We start from the raw sequence: 22,758 nt of genomic DNA, 5'->3' as shown, positions 1-22,758 counted from the left end.
ACCGTACTACACTATAATATGACATAACACAGGGCCTTGAGTAATGCACTACGACTTGGTCATTGCCATTCTGGCAACAGCAAATTTATAACACCGTGTCTGAGGGTTAAAGTAGGTTCGCTGTGAATCGTCTTTTGAAAAACTGGCCAATCCTTATAGCCTAAAAAATATACATTTTACTCAACTCCATTTTAAAAGCGAAATATGTTAAAGCAATCTATTTCATGATAATTTCTTCACACATTAGGCCCGTATCCTAATTCATGATTGTTAGTAAGCGGCTGCAAACGAGGAAAAGAAACACTCGAAGTTAAACAGATATTTCTTTATTGTTCAGGGCAGGCATATTTTATAGGCTATATAATGCAATATAACAATATATAATAATATAAAATTATATAATACAAAATACCTTAGGGTAAACACATTGCCTACGATTTCAACAAATTAAAGAGGAAAAAAGTACAACTGTGTAATACCTCTATTAAAACGCTTGAGATGAAGGCTGAAGCCTTGAACGGAGGCTGAATGTGCCTGAAATGAAGAGTAATGCTTTTCGCATTAAACGAACCCTTCTCTCAATATTTCCTTAAATTTAACATTCTGAAGCTTTCTTTTCCTTCTGAAAGTCAAATCGACGCGCGCGACTTTTTTCCCGGTTTCCCGTCTAACGTTTCCCGGGAAACGGGAAATGGTTCTGATCGCATTTCCCGGGAATCCCGGATCCCGGGATTAAACCCTAGTAGTCAGGTCAATGTCTCCCATGCAGACCGTGGGTGAACACAGCAATCTGCTAGCAACCAAAGCAATCAAAAGGAGGTTTTTAGTGCAGCAACCTCTTTGCAACCAGTTTCACCTAGCAACCACTTGCCAACAACTGGGAATACATTTTTCACTGATGATTGGAAGTGGCTAGGGGGAGTCACTGAGTGTTTTCTAGGCCTGTTTGACTGAGGCCTTAATTATCATAAAGAGACTGTTAACAACAGTTATATCATAGTTAAAAGAAAACTCATAAAGTTATGAAAAGATGAGATAGATACACACAGAACTGTCTGGTCTGCACTGCTCTGCAAAACTTGTCTTTGGGTGCCATATACAAAATTGTTCAAATAGTCAGTCTCTATGAAATTTATGCCTTTACTGCTAAAATTGTGCATTGCTTGTAGTGTATATATTGTATGTGCCTATATGGTGTAAAAACACAAACGTGTGATTAATCTTCAGTTGAAAATAAACCTCAGTGACTTTTGTTTTGTCATGCTTGAGCAAAGTTTTGTGCCCAAACAGTTACTATTATTAGCTTCAGTAGCTGCATGTCAACAGTTATCCTCAATTTTGTTAACTTAACTTGTAGCTACTTCTTCATAATGAAGTTACACAATGTGAATGTACGTGACTTAACGTGAATTATGGACATAACAGACTTTCAATGCCTATTTTTGGTAGGGACAGCTTCTTAACGACATCATTTTGCTATTGTCTTGATTGACTTAGCAGCAGAAATTAGATAGTGTTCTGCTCTAAAAACTACTTCACTTCAAAGAAATGGCCTTAAAGCTGGCACAATACAAATTAATGTATCACAAGCTGGACTAATGCAATGTTGGTTGTGATTTCTTTATAAATGAAAATCGTCACATGGATGTTATTGATATTAGGTACTTATTGTTAAATTGTTTAGTTCTAATCTAGGATTGGAGTTGAGAATAATGTTTGTATAAATCCTGTCAAGTATAATAACCAAAGTTTAACATGTCCCTGACCAGGTTACCTGTGGTGTGGCATCTCAACCACAGCCCAATGTTACCATGGCATCAAGTGACATCAGATGGAAGGTTAGTCCTGCTGCATGCCAACCATTCAGCGCAGGGCATCTACAGCTGCTATGACAACAGTGGGGTCCTCCTCCATTCTATGAAACTCAGGCTGGGCCGTAAGTGTTGCTGTGACTTGTTTTTACTCGCTCTTAATTCAGGAGTTACCTTTATTTAAATGTCTGCTCTGCATCTGGTCTTTTGCTGTAGGACTGTAACCTTCAAAAATGTATTTTTTTTTAAGCAGAAAAGGGCCTGCATGTGTTTTAGGTCTCATATACAGGCTCAGCCTCCCAGTGCTTTACAGATCAGAGAGTTTCTGCAACTGAGAATTTCTCATCTCTCTTTTGAATTTGTCTCAGCATATTTTTGTTTCCCTCTAGATCTCTTTTTTTAATGAAGGGGTTTAACAGGACAGCTTACTGAAACAGTGATAATTGGAGCACCAGTGCTGGTCCTCAGAGGAAACTGGTCTTATCAGCCATCAATTAGACAAAGAGCTCCACTTCCTATAACTGTCTTACACAGGAAGCAGCTCTCTAAATAGGCTTCTTTTTGAAGTTTGGGGAGTTTTTCCAATTACTGGTCAAGCTTTATTTAATATTTTGGTTAATGTACGGGAAACTAGGGCACAGACACAGAGCTGTTAATTTTAGACTCGAGGGCAAGACAAATAACCTTTAAAAAATATTACAACATCTAACAGGGCACTTATGAACCATTCCCTCTCTGTCCTGAAAATGAGCTATGTCTTTACTACTGTTTCCCAGATCCCCCTGGGCTGCTGAGCATTTCCTGTCAAGTGCCCAATCACACGCATGTTCGCTGCTCCTGGGTAGAATCGGTGAAGACCTTCCTGCCAGCAAAGTATAATGCCTCCTTGAGGTAAGAGCTAGCTACTGCAGCTGAAACACCCATTGTCACATCCCAAATGGGCTATAAAGATAGTCTAAATATAGAGAAAATGCCACAGAGTCCCTCTCACTTATCATATGGCTCTTAAACTAGGCACACATACTGTTATTAGCTGAAATGTTCTCAAACAGGAAACAACACACTTAAAGTGTGTTTTCATTGACTGCAGCAGATGCTAGTAGTGGAAGAAGTCAGTCCACTACATGAGACTCTTAAGGACTGCCCAGGAATGATTAGACATTCAGTTGGGGGATGATCCAACAAATAAATAATAAGTTACACACAGCTACAGTCACAATATGAGTTTTCCATAACATGTCGCTGCAAATGTTTAACAAGATGTAAATGCACTGAAAAACAAAAGGGCTTTTAGACCTGTTCCTTGTTGCTGTTGAAGTCAATATTTTTATTTGTTTAGTGACATCACCATTTCTCTTCTTTTTGTTTTCTGCCTCTCAGGGAAATATTTGGCACACTTAAGAAGAAATCTTATTGGGACTGATTCTTAAGGATTAGTCTGGAATTTACAGACCACACATTACATAACTTGATATGCTCACTGTAAACACCAGCTGAGCCTAAGTGGAACAGACTCTGTCTTACTGTCTTACGTCCACAATCAGCCTGACATTTGTTTGGTTGCTTCATTATGAACTAGTTATACTGGTTTTTTTTTGGATTTTTCAGCACACATTTTGGTTGTCATTTACCCTAAATAACATTTATTTTGTGTGTTTTTAAGGAATGGTCAGGAGTGGAGCCCGTGCATTGTGGACGTCACCCAGAAGCACTGCGATGTAGATCACCCTGCTTTCTGGCAGCCCATCCATACCCTTAGAATCACAGAGACAAATGCTCTCGGGTCTACGACAACAATTGCCCGTTTTAAATTACATGACCTCTGTAAGATCCCACTAAACACACGTGAAGTGTAGACCTTAAAATATATCTATTTTTATGTTTTTTAACACGTAAATCTAATGCTAAATCAAATTTTATTTAATTCTTTCTTTTTCAGTAAAACCAGACCCTCCGGAGTCAGTATTGGTGAAGAAGATTGAAGGGTATCCAAAGAAGCTACTAGTCTCATGGAAATTTCCCTCTTCCTGGCCGCTGCATGACGCTTTCCCTCTGGTGTTTCAGATCAGATACAGGCCAAAGGACTCTATGTACTGGTCAGAGGTTAGTAGGCCATTGTTTTTACTGCAGTGTTGATGCGGGTGCAGTTTGGACTAAATTTGAGCATCTACATTGGAGAAAATATAACAAATGTTTCAAACATTTCACCAGCAGTTGGAAATAAATTAATATTTATCAACTGGTAAAGCAAAACTTTCTGCTTTTATAAATTGAGACCCAGCGAACAGACTAGAATCGAACATTAAAATACATGCAACTATTTCATTGTTTTTGTTTTGGTAAGTCACTCTAAACGCACACCACGGCTAAACACAGTAAAAGAAGTGTTCGTAATGAACTTATTTTGTGTGTGTGCACGTGCATGTTCCTTCCCTGACATTTTTCTCCCTCTTTTAACCAGATTTACTCTTTGGAGAGTTCAGTTGTGATACTGGACGCCCTGGCAGGCCACCTCCACCAGGTTCAGGTGCGAGCCCGTGACGAGGTGGACACAGAGAGCCAGTGGAGTGAATGGACTCCCTTGCTTCTGTGCAGGCCCTGGGAAGGTCAGAGGGAAAATTAAAATAGTGCACATCAGTCATTTTATTTATAGAGCCAATTTACAATTCAAAAATCAATCAAATGATAAATGATATGATCAAATAAATATCTCTGAATATGTCTCCATTTTACCGACTTAAATAAGTAACTTACTCCTGGTCTGTGTTTGCCTTACAGACTACACCACCCCTGAACCTAATGAGGAACTGGACATCTATCTTCCCTTTACCCCCACTAACAATTCAAAGCCTGAAGCCTCCACTCCAAAGTCACACGGTAAGACTCATGTTACACCAAATGAAAATTGTCATTAGAATCAGAAGTGGTTATTTTATGGATCAACTGGAGTGCAGTTAATGCCATTGGATTAGTACTGCACCACCTAGGTGTTGCAACAATCAAGTTGATCAAATCTTCGATCAGTTGTCAAACACTGATGTGTCTTGCTTTATCCCCTCTCCCTAGGTTTTAGTCAGCTGACTCCAACAGCTAGGAAGCTGAGAGGCACAGAAGGCATTATTTATGGTTATTAGAGGAATTAAACACATAGCATTGCATTGTACCACTTTCCTACAGCCCTTTATAGACAGGTTTTGCTGGTTCTTTGACTGCTTCGATAGTCCCTTCAATTAATGTGGAAGGCCTGACCTAAAAATTTGTAAAAATTAGAACTTCTTAGCTGACTCCCAGACTTAGGTTTAGGTTGGGAGCATAGTCTGGCACTCAGTTGTGGTCGTTAAACTTAAGGGGAAGAGGCTTGGGGATGCATTAATGCCTATGAATGTCATCACAAAGACAGCCAAGTGCACATTCTCTTGTGTGTGTGTGTGTGTGTGTGCGGTCCTCCTTCCCCTCACACAGAGTGGGGCAGGCAGCAGTCACTCTACAGGAAATAATAGTACCAGAGAACAACTTTTAGCCAAAATATGAGAACCTCTTATCCAAATGACTTTAAGTGCACTTGACACTGCACTTACTCCAGTTCCCAGCAACACACCCCACAAGTTTGAAGTGGATCCAGTGAACAGTTATTGAGATAGAGAAGAACAGAGATAAAAAAAACAAAACATTTTTTTAATGATGGTTGTTCTTCAATTCATCTACAAGGCCTTTTTGAAGAAATCATTTTCATTGGATGAAAATGGCTGACAACCACGGGGCCTTGTGAGTCATAGCTTAATGAGAGCAGAACAAGATGTTTTTTTCCCTTGTGTTTTGGCAGCATTGATAAGCCTCATCAAGGATTAATGTAGCAGCAAGCTCTAGGAAGGCATTATTTACAGTTATTACAGTCTTGATAGAACAGTGCAAGTAGCTTGTGCCTGGCTTCATCACCAAATTACATATAATTGCACTAATTGGTACCTGTGGGATGTCATGTTTTCTACGATGCTGTGTGTGCCCTGGATGATAAGTTAAGTACATAGCAGCTCAGGTATACATGGGCAAAAAACAGAGTTAAAAGCAGCCTGCAGCTGCAAGCATGCCGTCTAAAATATACATGCAGGATACGCACAACAAGTATACACACACCCACACACAGTATATACAAGGAGACAACTATGGGTTTGTCAGTGGAGTACAGGCTAAAAGACGCTGACTGGTGCTGTTGGATTATTTAAGTTGGTGTCCGGTGAACCAGATGTCTTCTTCTATTTGTGTCAGCATGGGAGAGAATTCACTGTCGTTTGCAGATGTGCTCATAAATCGCTCTTTAATGTTGCTTTTTATTTTGGATGTGCTGTTACTTTTACAATTCAGGGTGATGTTTTCTCTTGTTTGTGTGTGTGAAAGCGAGTTGTTTACTCCTCTCAGTATAATAAATGCATGTTTGGGTGAAAAGCCATAATGGCAGATTTCAAATTAACTTCTCAGCAGGGAGTAATTAAATCCAGGAACACACACACAGCTGTTTTTTTTTTTCTTTCCATTTTTGTCTCACGGAGATGTGTAAACTTTTTTTTTTTTTTTTTTGCCTCCATGTTATGTGATTTTTGATTAAGATTTTCTTTATTTCCCTACAGTTTTACATCTGCGTCTTCCATCACATGTGTTTCTCTCTCCAGCATGTTCTCTTTGATTTCTCAGTACCTCCAACCCTGCTTGTTTTGCTGAACCTCCCTTCTCGTTTGCTCCTCTTCTCTTCCCACCCAGATCCTAAACATGGGGACGAAGGTAATTTAGGTCTGGTGATTCTCCTGGTTTTGTTCTCCGTGGTCATCCTCACCACCATCTTTTCCCTCATCTTTGTTGTGTGGTAAGAAAAACACACACACAGACATGTCCCACATCCACAGGCCATGACTGTGTGGTCTTTATCTCGTTTTTCTTTGAGTGAAATTTTTTTTTTCTTTTTTTTGTAAAGCCTGGCATTTTAAAGCTTTTTGTCAGTGTTTATGTTTCATTTTATATGTCTAGGATGAGACAGAGGCGACGTGATCATGCCACCAAACAAGAGCTCACCTCTATGGTCAAGATGAAGTCCATGCCGATCTAATGTGAGGCACTATTAATTACTGGTTTCTATAGGCTCTTTGCCACTTTTATCCCCGTCCTTTACATTCACTATGCTGCATATAAGAACATCTTGAGTTCAAACTCAAGACCACACATGGCTGTTTTTGTTCTTAGATGGGCGTGTTTTGCAGCTTTGACCGTTTCAGACATCTGAATGGTGAACAACCTCTGTGGCAAGGAGCTAATTAAACTCCTAATTAAGTGTCACTTCTTTCAGATTTATATAAGTACAGCAAAATGCCGTCAAAAGGGCACTAAGCCAGTGAGCCGCTGCCTAAAGAAGAAGAAAAAATTGTTCAAAAGAGTGCTATAAACAACGTTCAGACAACCCTTCAGATAGCCAGCCAAGTTGTGATTATAAGGCTAACACACACACACACACACAGACGCACACACACACAGATTATAACCCTGTAAGTACGGCTGCATATCTGTCATCCAGCTCTGCTATTTAAATCTGTGCTTTCAAGCCTGTCGTTAATTACGTTATGATTTATGCATGTTTTGTAAAGCTGGCTTTTCTCTTGCACTTTCCTCTGCTCTGATCTCCTTCATGTGCTCTCTACTCCTCTTCATTTTTCATTAACTTTCTTTCCTCTCATCTCAGGTTCATTTGAAACACCTTCAACCCATCAGCTCCTTCTGGGGCTTCACCGGTGAGTCAGCCTGCACTATTACACGCTGTTAACATGCTGACCGTCCATATTCAGCTACATTAACTACAGAGCATCACTCAGAGTCCATCCAGAATCCAGGACAACAGGAGCAAACCCATGTAAAGAACTTGGCAAAGTAAGGTTGTTACCAGTTTATAACAGCTGATTGATGGGTCATTTTAGAAAGACTTCCTTGGACATATTCAGTGGTTACAAGTGCACTACCCATAATGCATTACGAGACTCCTACCTGCCGTCCATGGGTAGAGGGACACTCCTGCTCACTTCAGCAATGTACACTACTCAGCAGACTGTAGGAGCGACACTGCACCAGGACATTAGAGTGCTCTGTCAAGTCTCCTCAGACTTTTTGACTTTTAAACAACAAGTAAGGAAAAACAAGTGCAGCTGCCATACAGGAGCAATGGGGGAACATTGTTTCTGGAACAACTTCACACCCAGAACTCCTCACATTCTTATTCATTGCGAGAAGTAACACATTACCGCGTGTTCATTCTCACATCGACTGATCGACCGACTCAATGCTGTGAAGGAAGCAAAACTTCTGTTCATTTCTGTGTGTGTCTGATGCCAAAGAAGCAATGACGGGCATTATGGGCTCAGCTGGGAGGCAGGGAGCAACCTGTCACCTGCTCCTGGCATGAGGGAGAATATGGACATAGAGAACAAGGTCCGGGGTGGGCAGTTTGAGTTTAATAGACTTTATTTCATGTACGACAAGTGATTTTATGTTGCATGATATTCCTGTTATGTTGTCTGGCATTAGGTAAAGGTTTTGTTTCTTTTGTTGTAGCTCTTTGTGTCCACCCATCCACTGTGTGAATGAAAGACTCACAAAGGAGAAAGAGGGAGAGATACTGGCCTTTCAAAGATCACCAGCATTATGACGTTACATAGATTCTTAGTCATCTAGAGAATATTAGAGCATAGATATTCAGAGTCTGAATAACTCCAAAGTCACTGTCATTTAAAATAAAATGGGGGTGTAATATGTTGTGTTCATATTCATTATTAAATCAAACAATAAATTGATAAAGAACACAAAGGAGCAAATCTGAAAAGCTGGAACTTAAACTGTTAATTGGAATATATTAAAACAGTTTTCAATCCACTCATAAACTGACTGGTACAGTCATACTTTTAGAAACAAAATCTGACTTAATAAGGCTATTATTTTTACAAAAAAAAAAAAAAAGTTATCTTAAATTATTTCTTATTTTATTTTTAAAATAAGTTACAAAATTAGAGTAATGTTACTAATGAAATGAGGCTATAGATTTAGATAGATACCTCCGAGGGGACAAAAGCTAGCTACAAAGTGTTTTGTTTTATTTTCAAACAAAACATGGAAAGTGCTGCATTCAGTGTCAGTAGGAGAAATATGTGTACTCCGCATCTGTCCGTGCATGAGAGAGGTGGCTTGTGGGTGGTTACTACAGTTTTGTACACCACAGTAACTAACAAAGAAAGCGGTGTGCAGCAGTAGGCTTTTCACTATGGTTAGTAAAATGAATGTAAATGATGGTTTTAGGATGCTGACTTTTTTTTTTTTTTTTTGGAGAGGGAAACAGTAAAGTCTGGGGGGGAGGACATAAACAGTGGGGCATTGGCACAGATCAAACAGTTGCCATCGACTGTAGCAATTGTAGAAATTTAAGAAAGTATTCCCCCGGCTGCTCGGTTAACCTTTGACTTTATGCAGCTAGATCAGTGCATGTTGGGCGGTGGTGGAGATGAGCGTGTATGCAATAAACTGACAAGAGTAACCCTCGCTCACTGTACATCTGTCTCCTCATGGAAAACATTTGATTTCTGGGTGGCCAGCACTTAAAAATACCTCTGTACAGCTTGTCTGCTTTAGCCCTGCTTTTCACACCTGTGCCTGTAAACCTCGTGTCCTGGCTGGCGTTCTGCCATGGAAGCGAGAGGCTCTTCTGCTTGAGAAGCACACATTAAGTGTTTTTTTTCTTTTCTGCTGGTTTGGTGGTTATATGTTGCTCATCCAAGGCTGTGTAGTTTCTTTTGCTGACTGTCATTTCAGAAACGCAAGGTGCACCTAAGTCAAACTTTTTCTTTTCTTTTTTCCCCAGTTTGACAACTGTATTGTCTCTCAAGCTAGCTCCACATATTATGCATGGATCCAGTTGAAGCTTTTATGTATATTATTGTATATCAAACTTAAAAAAAATACATATGTATGTTACATGTGATGTTTATATAAAGGAAAAAAAAAAGTCATCTTCGGGGTAGATTCACAGACATGGTTTAGCTCAGTCTTGTGTTAAAAATGTTCATTTTTAATGAATCTATGATTCCTTACAAATATCAGCAGACAGATTATATAAGTAAACATATTAAATGCTCCCTTTCAAGCACTGTAGGTCAATGCTAAAACTGATTTGACAAATTGGGTGCAAATACAGTGTTAGGGAAGGGAGCTTTCCATAGTATTAATGACCTGGGGTAAGCCATTTCTGGAGAGTCTTCCCAGCATTGTGTATGTGTGTCTTTTTCCCCAGTTATATGAAGCTGTGTTACTGTACGATTACTGTATGGACAACGTGTTTACTGAATTAGTCCTTAATCATTGTTTAATAGCCTTTTTTTTTAAGTCAGAACCACAAATGGAAACTTTCTTTTCTCCAATTCTTCCTCCGTTCTGGTGGCAACATTCAGAAATAATTGAAAGTGGTCATATTTTTAAAATTATTCACCAAGTCAATTTGAAAACTGACTTTTTACTTCCTATTTAAATGTGTCATTTTTTTCTTTTTTGTGTGCTCGTCTTGGCCTTCAAGGTCGAGTTGAAGAGACTTTAATCAAGAGGTGTGACTCTTATACAAAATATTCAGTTTCATACGAGGATGTTTTTTTTTTTTTTTTAAAAAGATACTAAATATGACACGAAATGAGCCACTTTGCCATATTTGCTACATTTATAAGTAATAAAGTTAATATTTTTCCAATCTAAGCAGTGATATAAAAGTGAAATAACTTTTAAAGATATTTTTGTGATAAATATTCAAAGTAAACTTTGATCAGGAAATTGCATAAATCATCCATCGGATTGAATTTTATGGGCACAGTGCCATATCAGTGAGCGTTATTCACCCTGTTGGTTTTGTTTTTAAGGTTTCAATGTGACATGTTTTCCTTCCATAAAGTGTATGCCTATGGAGTTCTTTCTGTGTCTTTCCTGTTTTGTTTTTTGTGTGGACAAACTTCACTCACGGTCTACGTTCCTCTGCAGTATGCGATAGTAAGAGGAGCCTGTTGGTTGTAGTTCTTGTAACTCAAATGAAACTCAGGCATCCATTCTCAGATGTACATAGTCATTTTTTTTTCTTTGTGTACAACAGATATCACCATAAGCTGTTTTTTTTTTTTTCTTCCTGTCCTGGTGTCTGTGAAATAAAAACTATTTTATCACATTTCCATTTTTTTTTTCTTCTTCTTTTCCATGAAAATTCAGCATTATAGTTCATTAACCTTTTGGTCTGCAGCTTCTGTTATCTTTTCAGTACAGCTGCGCATTTGTTTGATAAAGTTTTATCTACTTCCTTGTGTATCACAGTTTATTCTTTTCGTTGGTTGGTGGAAAAATTCCAATTGGCTGCAGTTACTCTGAAAAAATTAGTCATTTGTTATTGTTTGTCTTTGCCATTGTGTAAAAAGTGACTGAACTCCCCCCTAACTCCCCTGGTTCTCAGTGCTGCTGTTTACGTGTAAAGTGACAGCTGCACATTATAGCTCTGAAACTTCTGATATTTAAACGTTATAGGCCACTCAATGCACTCGGGCCTGATACTCATAGCTAAATAAAGAGGTATAATATTGGTAACAAAAGGGCTAAAAATGCACTGATCCATTTTCTAATGTGTGGTTCTGTTTGAGCAGTGGAAATCAGTTGGCAGTAAATTTGGACCAAGCATATACACAAACTGTACGCAGTGGAATGCATACAGTATTCTGTGATCAGATTAGCACAGTAGCTTTGTGCTGACCTTATAGGTCAGTTTAAGACAATACCACTTAGAAAGATAAAATCTGTTATTGCTCGTGTTTGCCATGTACCATTAGTTTATACAGAGAGCGAAGTGTCTAATGTTACAGTGATGTGTTTGCCAAGTAAGCCTTTTGGTTAATATGCATTGCAGACAGTACGGTTACTGGTATATGCCTGATGCTTCATAGTTATGTACAGTACCCAACTGCACTCACTGAGGGATTTCAGAGCATCCATTTATTTTCTCCTTATCTAACTTATGGTCGAGGCAGAGCTGGAGCACATCCAGAGGCCTGGATTTCATCTTATTCGGATAACAGCAGGATTTTTTAAAAGTACTATGAAGGTGGTTCACTTCTTACTGGGATATGTCATCGCAATAACTTACCAAACAGGTTCCAGATTAGAGAACAATAGACATGAACTCACCGCCTACTGAGCAGTTGTCTGGAAAGAAGCACCACCATTCATTGAAAATTGGAGTTTGTTAACTTAAATGGTCTGCATTTTTGCTGGCTTTCTTTCCTGGTTTCAAATAGGCTAAACTATAGTAGATCTTTTTGAGTGTTAACGATCAAGGTGCTCACACATTCATTGTGCTTTAATACTAAACTACCGTATGCTGATTTTCCTGTTATACCACTGCTTAGTCTGGAGCAGCTGTGATGCTTTCAGTCTTAATGTCTTAATATTTTTCTCTTAGCATAGTTTTATCTTCCTTTGTAAAATCAGCCACTCTGGAGTGCCTGGGTGGCTTAGTGGTGAAGCCGGCGACCACATACACATGCTGCATTGCGGTGCGGGCGACGCAGGTTCAAGTCCCAGCCCGTCACCAATTTACCCGCGTGTCTTCCCCTGTATCTATGCCCATAAAAGCTGCTGTTGCAAAAAAAAAAAATCAGCTGCTCTGTTGACAATAGACTTTTCCATGTTTGTGATTGGTCAGATGCTGCTTAGACAGGTCATTAGTTCATCACAGAAACGTTCAATCAGTTAAGAATCACCAAATAACCTTACATGTATGCTGAAACCTCCCTTGTGAGGTTTGAACCCAGAATCGCCTTGCTGCAAGGTGGCAGTGTTAACCACTGATCCACCATGTCACACTGAAGGCACACCAAATGCTGCATTTTCTTTTTTCTGCCAAAAGCAGAGGGGGCCCGTCACTAAAAAGTTTGTGGTAAAACGCTGCCTCCTGGTGGTGAATGTTTAAGTTAAACCATCCAGAGGGTATTTACAAAAACTACCTTTATGTGGCACCGTGGTTTGGTGGTTAACACATTTGCCTTTCACACAAAAAGATCCTGGGAGGTGGCACAAGGTAGCATACGCCTACAGCTGGGCCCAGTCCCAGAAAGCTGGGAGGGTCCTGTCAGGATGTGTGCCAAATCAAATATCATTGACCCCTTGGGAAATGAGGGAACAGCCAAAAGTACCCCCCTCCCAGCTGAAAGTTTTAAATCAAGATTTTTATTTATTTATTTTTCAAAAAGAAAAAAAAAAAAAAAATCTTACCAGACCTTACCTCAAGATCGAGAGCTTTCAGGGCCCCTGGAGAACTTCAAAAAACCCAAGTCATTACACAGAAACACAGCAAATATACAGGATATATTTTATTGAGATAAAAGAACACTACATTAAAACCATCTTTGTTACTATATACTTCACTATTAAACAAAAACATATTTGTCCAAAAATACAAAACATAATTTAAAAACACAAAAACTGAAAATGTGCAAAATCCAACAACAAAAAAAATATTGCATTGATTAAAGTCACATGGTAAACATAAGCAGCAGTAAAAGAGAAAATGACACTGGCAGTTAAAGTGGGACAGCAGCCAGCATGTAAATTCCTTCCAGAAGCATTAAAGTTAAATAGGGGTCGAGTAGAGGGTGGTACGGTGTTAACTACTGTTAAAGCTGCTTTCCTGCATCCTGGTAGTCACAAGTAAAACCTTACAATGCTTTTGTCTTATTCAAAATTCCTGTGTTACTCAATGATTCTGGAACTCAAACAATTGTTTCCAATCCTTCCTGTGAACTTTCCAAGAAAGTAGCAACAAAACAGACCAAAAAAAAAAACTATTATGTACTTGGATTGTTTTTTTTTTCCAAAACAGAGAGCAATTTTCAACCCCCCCAATCCATTATATTATTTCACAATCACAACTCCTAAGTGCAGTTTTCTGAATTACCTTCACATACTAAAGGGAAAAAAATACAGCTCATCAAAAGTGACACTACAGCAGCCATCTAGTGGCCAAGAGGCATGACTACAACCTTAATCACCAAGCACCAGCTTTACAAAAATTAATAACTTGTGGTTAATATTTCAAAATGTATCCCCATTTTACATCTGGAAACAGGCGATTTTCAAGTCCACCATCTCTTACAGTGAAAGCATGTTGCTAACCCTCAAATACATGTTTCTAGAAACCAGTCAATCCCACTATATTACAACATATTACTAAGCATCGTTTAAACCAGTGTATAATACTGTTAAACAGTGTTTAAGTATGCAGTCTACATCTAAAAAAGTGTAATAACATTACCTCTAAATACTCTATACCTTAGTGGCTGATAATGCAGCAAAGTAATTATCATGAGTGACAACAAACACTCCCGCACACCCTGGTTCCACCACCGAAAAGCCATCAAGTAACTTCAGCATATAGACTGTACCTCACATTGTTAACCATTTAAGTGCAGGTATTATGGGGGAAATTTGCTGGAACAATACACAGATAATAAATACAGCAAGTCCCTTTTCTTCAATTTTTAACTACACGTAAACTGAAAGCACTGCTAAACCAAGCAAACAAACACCCACTGCCTTTTCGAGTTTCACTGCATGCTGCCCCGTTCTGTTTATGTTAAGTGTAAAATCAAGAGGCTGCTTGGGACAGCAAATCACTCTGATATAACTGTATAAGAGTCATCTGTCACAGCTTTTGCTCAAATGACTGAGGACTGAGTTTGAAGCTGTCAAAGAAATGTGTAGCAGCAGGAAGCCAAAAACTATCTGAGGTGTATAGCATCTTTACTACAGCATGTCTTAAAAGGGGAATAGTGCCCTTCTTATGATTATTCACACACACACACACACACACACACACACACACACACACACACACACACACACACACACACACACACACACACACAGTAAAGAAGCCTTGGAGTGGGAGATAAATCACTGCTGGCACAGTTTTGCCTTTGAAAACCAAATCCAACAATGTTACTGCCAAGTCAAGGTGCTAAAATAATTTTTAATAAGGAAAAAAAAAAAAGAAGAACTACCAGCATGTTGCACAGCCTTGATGTCATCCACTTCCATTGCTGGCTCAGATGGCACTGCAAACTCTGATTTACAAAAACTGACAGGAAAAGTTGGTACTGAGCGGACATTAAGGCTCTTCCGGGCAGGAGAATGAAATCTGCAGAGTGCTGACAGGCTGGATATTACAAGCATTAATGGCCAAAAATAACATTTTGTTTGGCGGTTGGTAACAGAAATGGGAATTAAAAAAAAACTGCACGTGGAGACATTTTTAATGCAATAAAAGGAAAACAGCTTCTGGATGCACTAAGAGTGACAACAACATGCCAGTCTTGTACAGTCTGGAGTTGACCTTTGGTTGACTTTTCCTTCAGCGTTCTTTGAATTAGGCTCGATAGTGACAGTAAAAGTGATGACCCCCCTCAGTTGCAGCTTAAGTCTCTAAGGTCTTGTGTAGGTGAAAGATAAAAATAAAAAGAAGGTTCACATCTTCACTTCTAGTCCTCAGGTTACTGAAGCAGATTCTGATACAAATCCATGCCACCAAAAGGAAAAAACAAATGACTGGCACTTATATTGGAATGTTCCCATTTTAAAAAGCTAATTTAATATTTTACAGCCATCATGACAAAAATATTTTTACATGTTTTTCCCCATTATCACAACAGTGTTCTAATCCTTTTGCAAGAAAAGAAAAAAAAAAAAAAAGAGTTTTCATTATTTGTGTCACATGAACTGAAAAATGTCCTCATATCTATACATGTGTTTATAATTTAAAGGTATTTAAATGTGGCTTTAAATAGCTAAGAACATTTTCATCCAAAGGTGATCCGAACCAAGCTGGTGACGCCTAAACATCGATGGCCACCCCGTGTTTAGTGGAGATCACATCTCTGGTTCCTGTCAGGTACATGAGCACTGAACACAGGTGAGGGAGTGTCGCCGTGGTGCTGACGTACAACCAATATGGGATTGGTGCCGTGTTGCCGAATGGACAAACCCACAGGCCGTGACGCACGGCATCCCGGACATGGTGTGTCGCCATGGAAATGAAAAGCATCCACGGCAAGGAGCACCAAGCGTCTTTGAGGCGTCCGAGCCACATGAGGAAGCGGAGACTGAGGCAGATAATGGGAATGAGAGAGGAACAATGCAGCGGAGGACGCTGAGGGAGTGAGACGGCAGCCTGGAAGAGCAGTGGGAGACAGAGTCAATACCAGGTATATTCTTTGGAAGCATGTCATCCACATCTATCATTGGTATAACAACACCGCCCTGTACTGCAGGAGTCCTGCAGAATCACGAGTCACATGCCTGCACGTGCACTCACACACAATATATGCACAAGAATTGTGCAATAGTCTTGTGACACCCTTTATTTCTTTACATATTGTTAGGAAAATGAGAAACAGATGCAGCGATTTATTAAAACATGTACAAACATAAAAATGGAAATACAGACTATAAAGAAAGAACTGAGTTTGCAAAACTCTAAAGCTCTTCTTTGGATGTTGGCTGCTTTTTGTTCGGTTCTCTGTTAAGATGATCCCACACTAATTCAATAATGCTGAGGTCCAGGCCCTGGGGAGGCCAATCCATGACTGACAGTGTTCCATTGTGTGCTTTTCTACCCAGGTATATTTTTACTGCATTAGCAGTGTGTTTGGGATAATTTTCATGTTGAAAAATTAAGCCGTTGTTCAAATCAAACACTTTCCAGATGGTGTTGCACGGTGGCTCAAAATCTGAGATGTACTTCAATCAATTTTGACAAGTTCTCCAACATCACTGGCTGAAATGCAGCCCCAAACCACCACAGCGCCTCCACCGTGTTTTACAGATGGCTGCAGACACTCACTGTTGGACCTCTCTCCTGACCTCCTCTGTACATCCTGATGACAATTTGAACCAAAAATTTCAAATTTGGATTCATCACTCCATCAGACCTGTTGTTACTGATTTTCAGTCCAGTTCTTGTGTAATTTGTTTCCCTTGCTTAAGAATGGCTTCTTGACAGCCACCCTTCTACTGAGATCATTTCTGATGAGGCTTCAGTGAACAGGAGATGGATCAACTGACAGACTGACTTTAATGCATGATTTTCAAATACTGTTCAAGGACACACTGCACAACATGCTGAGATATGCCAAGTGTTTGGCTAATAGCTCTTTGGCAATCACTTTGTTGGTGCAAATATACTATTTTATGCCTGTCAAACTGTGGAATTCTATTCTACAGGCCACAGTTTGTATAAAATAGTTCATACTAAAGAAATGGGAACTGATTATGTGTTTTTATGACAGGCTCCTAGTAACAAAGTGTCTAAAATTAAAATTTAAAACTGATTCTTTGCTACGTTGTCTGTTATGACAGAAACACAACACTGGTTCACCCCTTGTGTTAGATTCCCTTTTTATGCTTCGATGATACACAGATCAATTTTAGTGGATTAAGAAAATAAAACAAAACAAGAAAATTCCTTTACAAGCACTGAAGTGAATAGGAGTGGAAAAGCAGTCAATGCCCAAAGACCTTCAGAAGGCCTGAAGAATTAATGCTCAAGACCACTTTAAAAACTACAAGACCATCTGGCTCCTTGGAAGCAAAATATAATGAAATGAAGGGTGACTCAAGACTTCTGCACAGTAGACCCTCTCTCTCAGATAGATAAACAGATAAGCTGTACATGGTTACAGCTATTAGTTATGGCTATTTAGAGCCATTGATTTTGGGTGGATTTTAAAGACAAATACTATAGTCGATATTTTAATGTGGCATTGACGGATAATATTAATTTTTAATATGCATACAAAATTAACAAACGTTTTTCATGTGGCATCCCCATAGCTAACCCGTGGAGTGTGGAGTGTGCCGTGTTCCAGCGCTAAAATCCAAACCAAAGAGGCCCAGGTTCAGTTCTGCCTCAGTCCTTTTACCACATACTACTGTCCATCTTCTCTTCTGTCTCTCATTGTTGCTATCCAACAAAGGCAAAATGCCCAAAAAAGGTCTTCAGGACCTCAACTTATTAATAACTTCAGTGGCCATTTGGAGTAGAAATCCTCTACACTCCAGCATTGCTCCCCCGTTATGCTGGTTCAATTTAGGATCTGTGTGGGATTTTCTGATGAAGAGCCTGAATACATCTACAAGGAAAGCATGGTTGCTGCCAGGCAAACACAAACACCTACAAACTCGGACAAATAAGTACTGAGTGTAAAAAAATAATGGGCAAAAACTGTGAAATTAAAATTTTCTGGATGGCTTGTTTCACGGTTTTTCTCTCAGGGGGAAGGTTATAATGAACATTATGTCCTGTAATCTACTATAATGGCTACTATAATGGCACATATATGGGTGCATTTAGGATTTAATGACTAAATAATTAGCTCTGCAAGAGAAAGGTGAATGACTTTCTGAATACTTTGCACCCTAGCATTTGTAGGCTTGTTAAATATGCAGAAGAACCCTCAATTGTGAAGGTCTTACCTTTAGTGACAAGGATCCAGCCATATAGAAGTGGTCCAGGTCTATGATTGATGCCAGAAACCCTGCCAGTAGCACCTCATACAAGTCACTCTTTTTCCTCAGTCCAATAACAACCGCCCATGACCACAGCCCCACCAATCCATGTGTGGCGTTGTCCAAGACAGCACGTAGCCACAGGTGTTGCTGTATGACAGACAGCTGGAGGGCGTGGTCTGCCACCACACAGAACATCCCGAGTCCTGCCGACGCCAGCAGGGAGGCGGAACTGAAAGTCTGTAGGAGGGCCTGAGCTCTCTCTGTCTCCAGAGCCAGGCTGAGAGGTACAGGAGCACCATCTCCCCTGAAGCCAGCTCCCAACAAGGGGGACGAGGAAGGGGAGGAGTCGAGCTTGGAGTAGAATCCTTGCATGGTGTTGGATGACTGGAGGGGCCAATCACCACTAAAGGTCAGCAAGATTCAGGCAGACTGGAGTAAGAAGAAAGGAGAGGAAATAAAGTCAGGAAAACAACAAATCAAAACACTACATCATACACTGCTCATGTGGGTAAATGTGAAATAATTATGAAAAAATAATCTACTAATTTGTGTTCATGGACACAAAATGTGATTTTTTGGGGTTTTTTGTTTAGACAAAATGCATTGAAACTGATGCATTTTAATAGGGAGGATATTTTGTGTCTTATCTAGACTCTTCAGAGATCAGCCCTCCTGGCAAAAAAACAAAGTGTCTAAAAGCTACATGCACTGTATTGCAACCCAAAGCATGACTTTTTCTGTAAACCAAACATAGGCATTTTTATTGCTGAACCCTAACCACAGAATTTCTAATGATAATTAACAGCACAATTAAAATTGTTCAACTAAAGTGGGAACTTCACACTACAGACACCCCCCCCCATCCAAATGTGGACTTCACTTGACATGGATAGATATAACAGACATATAAACATATAAAAATAAAGGTGGATAATTCACGTCCAGAAACATGAAGAAAAGAATAAACAACACCTGGAAAATGTGTGCCCAATAGGCATGATATTCTGCTTCAAACTGGTTCAGCTTAAAGCCAAAGGAATGACACACCATGTGTTTTTAAAAAAAATTAAATCTAAAGATCAGCTAAAGATCTTATTTAAATAACAAAATAAGGATTTTTATATTCTCAAAATAAAAATAGTGTTTTGACAGTGTTTCTATGCCCACTGCCTAAGAAATGTGTCCCACCACATTAAAAAACAAAAAACAGTATGTATGCAAATAATTTAATAAAGCCATTAACAAAATCTAAGCATCACAACAAACTATAGAATTAAAAGGACTTCAAGAACAGCAGTTGCTACTTCTTTGTTACATCAAGTTTAATAAATAATGAAAGGAAACACCTGTGTATATACACTCACTGGCTACTTTGTTAGGTATACCTGTTCAACTGCTCATTAACACAAATATCCAATCAGCTAATCACATGGCAGCAACTCAGTGGATTGAGGCATGTACAGTCTGGTATAATAGTACTATAAGGTATGCAAAGAGCATCTCTGAATGATGGGCAACAGTAGCAGAGACCACACTGGGTGTCATTCCTGTCAAGAACAGGAAACTGAGGCTACAGTTTGCACAAGCTCACCAAAATTGGACAACAGATGAATGGAATAACGCTGCCTGGTCTGATGAGTTTCGATTTCTGCTGCGACATTTGGATGGTAGGGCGGAAGGTGTGGAAAGGATATTTTATTGGCACACTTTAGGCCCCTAAAGTAACAACTGAGCAAAAATAAATGTCACAGCCTATCTGAGTATTGTTTCTGACTATGTACATCCCTTTACGACCACAGTGTACCCATCTTCTGATGGTTGCTTCCAACGGAATAACACACCATATCACAAAGGTCAAATCATTTCAAACTGGTTTCTTGAACATGACATGATTTCACTGTACTCAAATAACCCCCACAGTCACCAGAAATCAATCCAACAGAGTACCTGTGCGGTGTGGTGGAAGGAGGACTCACATCATGGTTGTGCAGCTGACAAATCTGCAGCAACTGTGTCATGTTGTCATGTCAATATGAACCAAAATGTCTGAGGAATGTTTCCAGCACCTTGTTAAATCTATGCCACGAAGAATGAAGGCAGATCTGAAGGCAAAAAAGGGACCAACGCAGTACTGGCAAGCTGTATCTAACAAAGTGCCCAGTAAGTGTACAGAGGATATACATATATGAAAAGTACACAGGATAAATAAACCTTCCACACTGATAAAATAGATTGTGTCTGTCCCTTATGTTTAATACGGACTTAATAACGCATAATAAAGCACTGTGGGAAATAAATAATACATATAAATTTCACAGACATAAGACAGTTTGTTTGTTTCCACAGCGCTGCAACATCCAAAAGATTTTTACTTTGGCCCATGAGGGTATATAAAAATAGATCTGATGTGTCTCACGTAACTAAGTGAAATGTAGGACAGACTCAAAAGGCACTCTGCTTTTGTCTTTTACTACCATCCGATGATGCAACAGCAGCCCTTCACTTGAAGACGCTCCTATGCATGAAAATTTAATTAGCTGGTTATTTCTGTCACCTGCCAGCAGCTCCAAGTAAGTCTCTCCTGCAGAGCTGCTTATGCTCACCGTAATGATTGTTTGGTTTGCCATTCGGCCGGCTCTCCATTAAAGACACGTCAGTTAAACCATTATTAGCGAGCTAAAACAACACCACTGACACGGCTAGGCGCTACATGGCTAGCAGTGACAGAGTTGCTCCTACTGTATGTGTAGGCGGACAGCAGCTGTCACGATTAGCTCTAAAACTGCGGTGGACTGCAGACCATGACATGCTTAGTCTGCGATGTAAACTGAAAAATAAATCTACAACTGGTTAAAAAGATGCTTTTTATATCGTATTTGATTAAACGGTTAAAAAATAAAACCACACTTACCCCATTGCTCTGCATCTGCTAATCAACTGGAGTGGCCACACTTCTTCTGCTGTGCTTTGTTGTAGCGCCAACGCTCGGCGGTGCTTTGCTGCCCCCACAGGTCATAGGTGGGACCTACCAGTAAGATATCATCAATGAAACATAAGTAAAGGATCCAAATCTCTCCTTTGTTTGGTAATTAGATGTAGTCTGATTTTGTAATAATTTAATGTAAAATTCAGCATTATGAATTTCACACTAAAGTGCTAACTAATAACAAACTACAGTTGTCTTGAGGCCTTCTATGATGTAAGGTAAAGATCCTACAATAGCGAGAGAACCACACCAATCAGATGATGCATTGAGCCAACACTTGGTGTTCGTGGGGATGAAGATCAAAGGTCAGTGACCTCTGGGAGAACCTGGCTCAGGGAGGGGCCTGACTGGAGAAAAAGAAGAAGGAAAAGAGGAGACATGGAGACAATGCAAGCTATGGGAAAAGAGTAGCCAAAAAGTGGCAAAAATGAAGCCAGTTTAAACAGCACTTCATGCTGCTTTCATAGTTCAACTACTGACTGGCCTGACTGTGCTTATAGGTAGCCTGTTTTAGATTTCCTGATAATTGGAGCAAAATCAAAGGTTTAATTACAACCTGTATATATATATATATATATATATATATATATATATATATATATATATATATATATATATATATACACCTGTTAAATTTAATAAAGTGCATTAAACATCATTTTCACAAACAAAGGTGATGTGCAGAGCGGATGAGCCACACCATGAAGATGTGGGAAAGAGTTGTTGAAGCTAGGTTAAGAAGATAGGTAGCCAGCAGGAAGCAGTATGGCTTTGTGCTGAGAATGAGCGCTACAGATGTATAACTATAGGGAAGGTCAAAAGGAGTTGCACTGTTTCTTTGTGGATCTAGGATACCAAGACAGGAACTGTTACTGCATAAGGAATGACAGGAGTGGCAGAAGTATGTGAGGCTGGTGCAGGACATGCATGAGGAAAGTCAGACAGAGGTGAGGAGTGTGTAGGAATGACAGATGGGTTAAAGGTGGGGGTGGGATTACATCAGGGATCAGCTTCTTGTTTGTGATGGTGATGGATAGGTTGACAGATGAGGTTAGGCAGGAGTCCCCATGGACTGTGATGCTTGCAGACAACATTGTGATCTGTAGTGAGAGTAGGGAGCAGGTGGAAGATAGCCTGGAAAGCTGGAGGCATATTCTGGTGAGAAGAGGAATGAAAGTCAGCAGAAGCAAGACAGAATATAGACTTAGCACAAAAAGAAAGGAAATTTGTATTTGGTCAATTATTTCTATGTTGTAACAATGCTTCTTGGCAATAAATCTTATACCGTTTCCCTTAAAATGGTGCCACATTTTTAAGGAAAATGCATTTGTAGGTTGAGCAGCAGACTTGAGT

The 22,758-nt window shown here is 39.5% G+C and overlaps 2 protein-coding genes across 2 annotated transcripts in view; one reads left to right on the top strand and one right to left on the bottom strand.

The window, feature by feature from the left end:
- The window catches only part of il11ra (interleukin 11 receptor subunit alpha), a 46,621-nt gene extending 35,584 nt beyond the window's left edge, over positions 1-11,037 (top strand). The window contains exons 4-12 of the mRNA XM_030742919.1: positions 1,770-1,936; positions 2,588-2,702; positions 3,475-3,635; positions 3,751-3,914; positions 4,273-4,417; positions 4,590-4,688; positions 6,567-6,669; positions 6,831-6,910; positions 7,537-11,037. Coding sequence (XP_030598779.1) covers positions 1,770-1,936; positions 2,588-2,702; positions 3,475-3,635; positions 3,751-3,914; positions 4,273-4,417; positions 4,590-4,688; positions 6,567-6,669; positions 6,831-6,909 — 1,033 coding nt within the window. The 3' untranslated portion in view covers position 6,910; positions 7,537-11,037. The remainder of the gene's footprint in view (positions 1-1,769; positions 1,937-2,587; positions 2,703-3,474; positions 3,636-3,750; positions 3,915-4,272; positions 4,418-4,589; positions 4,689-6,566; positions 6,670-6,830; positions 6,911-7,536) is intronic.
- Positions 11,038-13,260: 2,223 nt separating this feature from the next.
- Positions 13,261-21,426, bottom strand: tmem267 (transmembrane protein 267). The gene is made up of 3 exons (XM_030742090.1): positions 21,331-21,426; positions 18,384-18,848; positions 13,261-16,080 (listed from the first exon to the last, which is right to left on the bottom strand). Exons 2-3 carry the CDS (start codon positions 18,789-18,791, stop codon positions 15,745-15,747), a joined length of 744 nt encoding a protein of 247 aa, XP_030597950.1. The 5' UTR covers positions 18,792-18,848; positions 21,331-21,426; the 3' UTR covers positions 13,261-15,744.
- Between the last annotated feature and the right edge of the window lie 1,332 nt (positions 21,427-22,758).

This window comes from Archocentrus centrarchus, chromosome 12 (genome assembly GCF_007364275.1).
Source record: "Archocentrus centrarchus isolate MPI-CPG fArcCen1 chromosome 12, fArcCen1, whole genome shotgun sequence".
In the NCBI taxonomy this organism is placed as follows: domain Eukaryota; kingdom Metazoa; phylum Chordata; class Actinopteri; order Cichliformes; family Cichlidae; genus Archocentrus; species Archocentrus centrarchus.
This window is presented reverse-complemented; position numbering and strand designations above follow the sequence as displayed.

Excerpts from the sequence above, each read along its gene's own strand:
- tmem267 (XM_030742090.1), bottom strand. The coding sequence starts at position 18,791 with ATGCAAGGATTCTACTCCAAGCTCGACTCCTCCCCTTCCTCGTCCCCC. Across the intron at positions 16,081-18,383 it reads CTGGATCCTTGTCACTAAAG|GCTGCCGTCTCACTCCCTCA; the intron begins GTAAGACCTTCA and ends CTGCTCTTCCAG.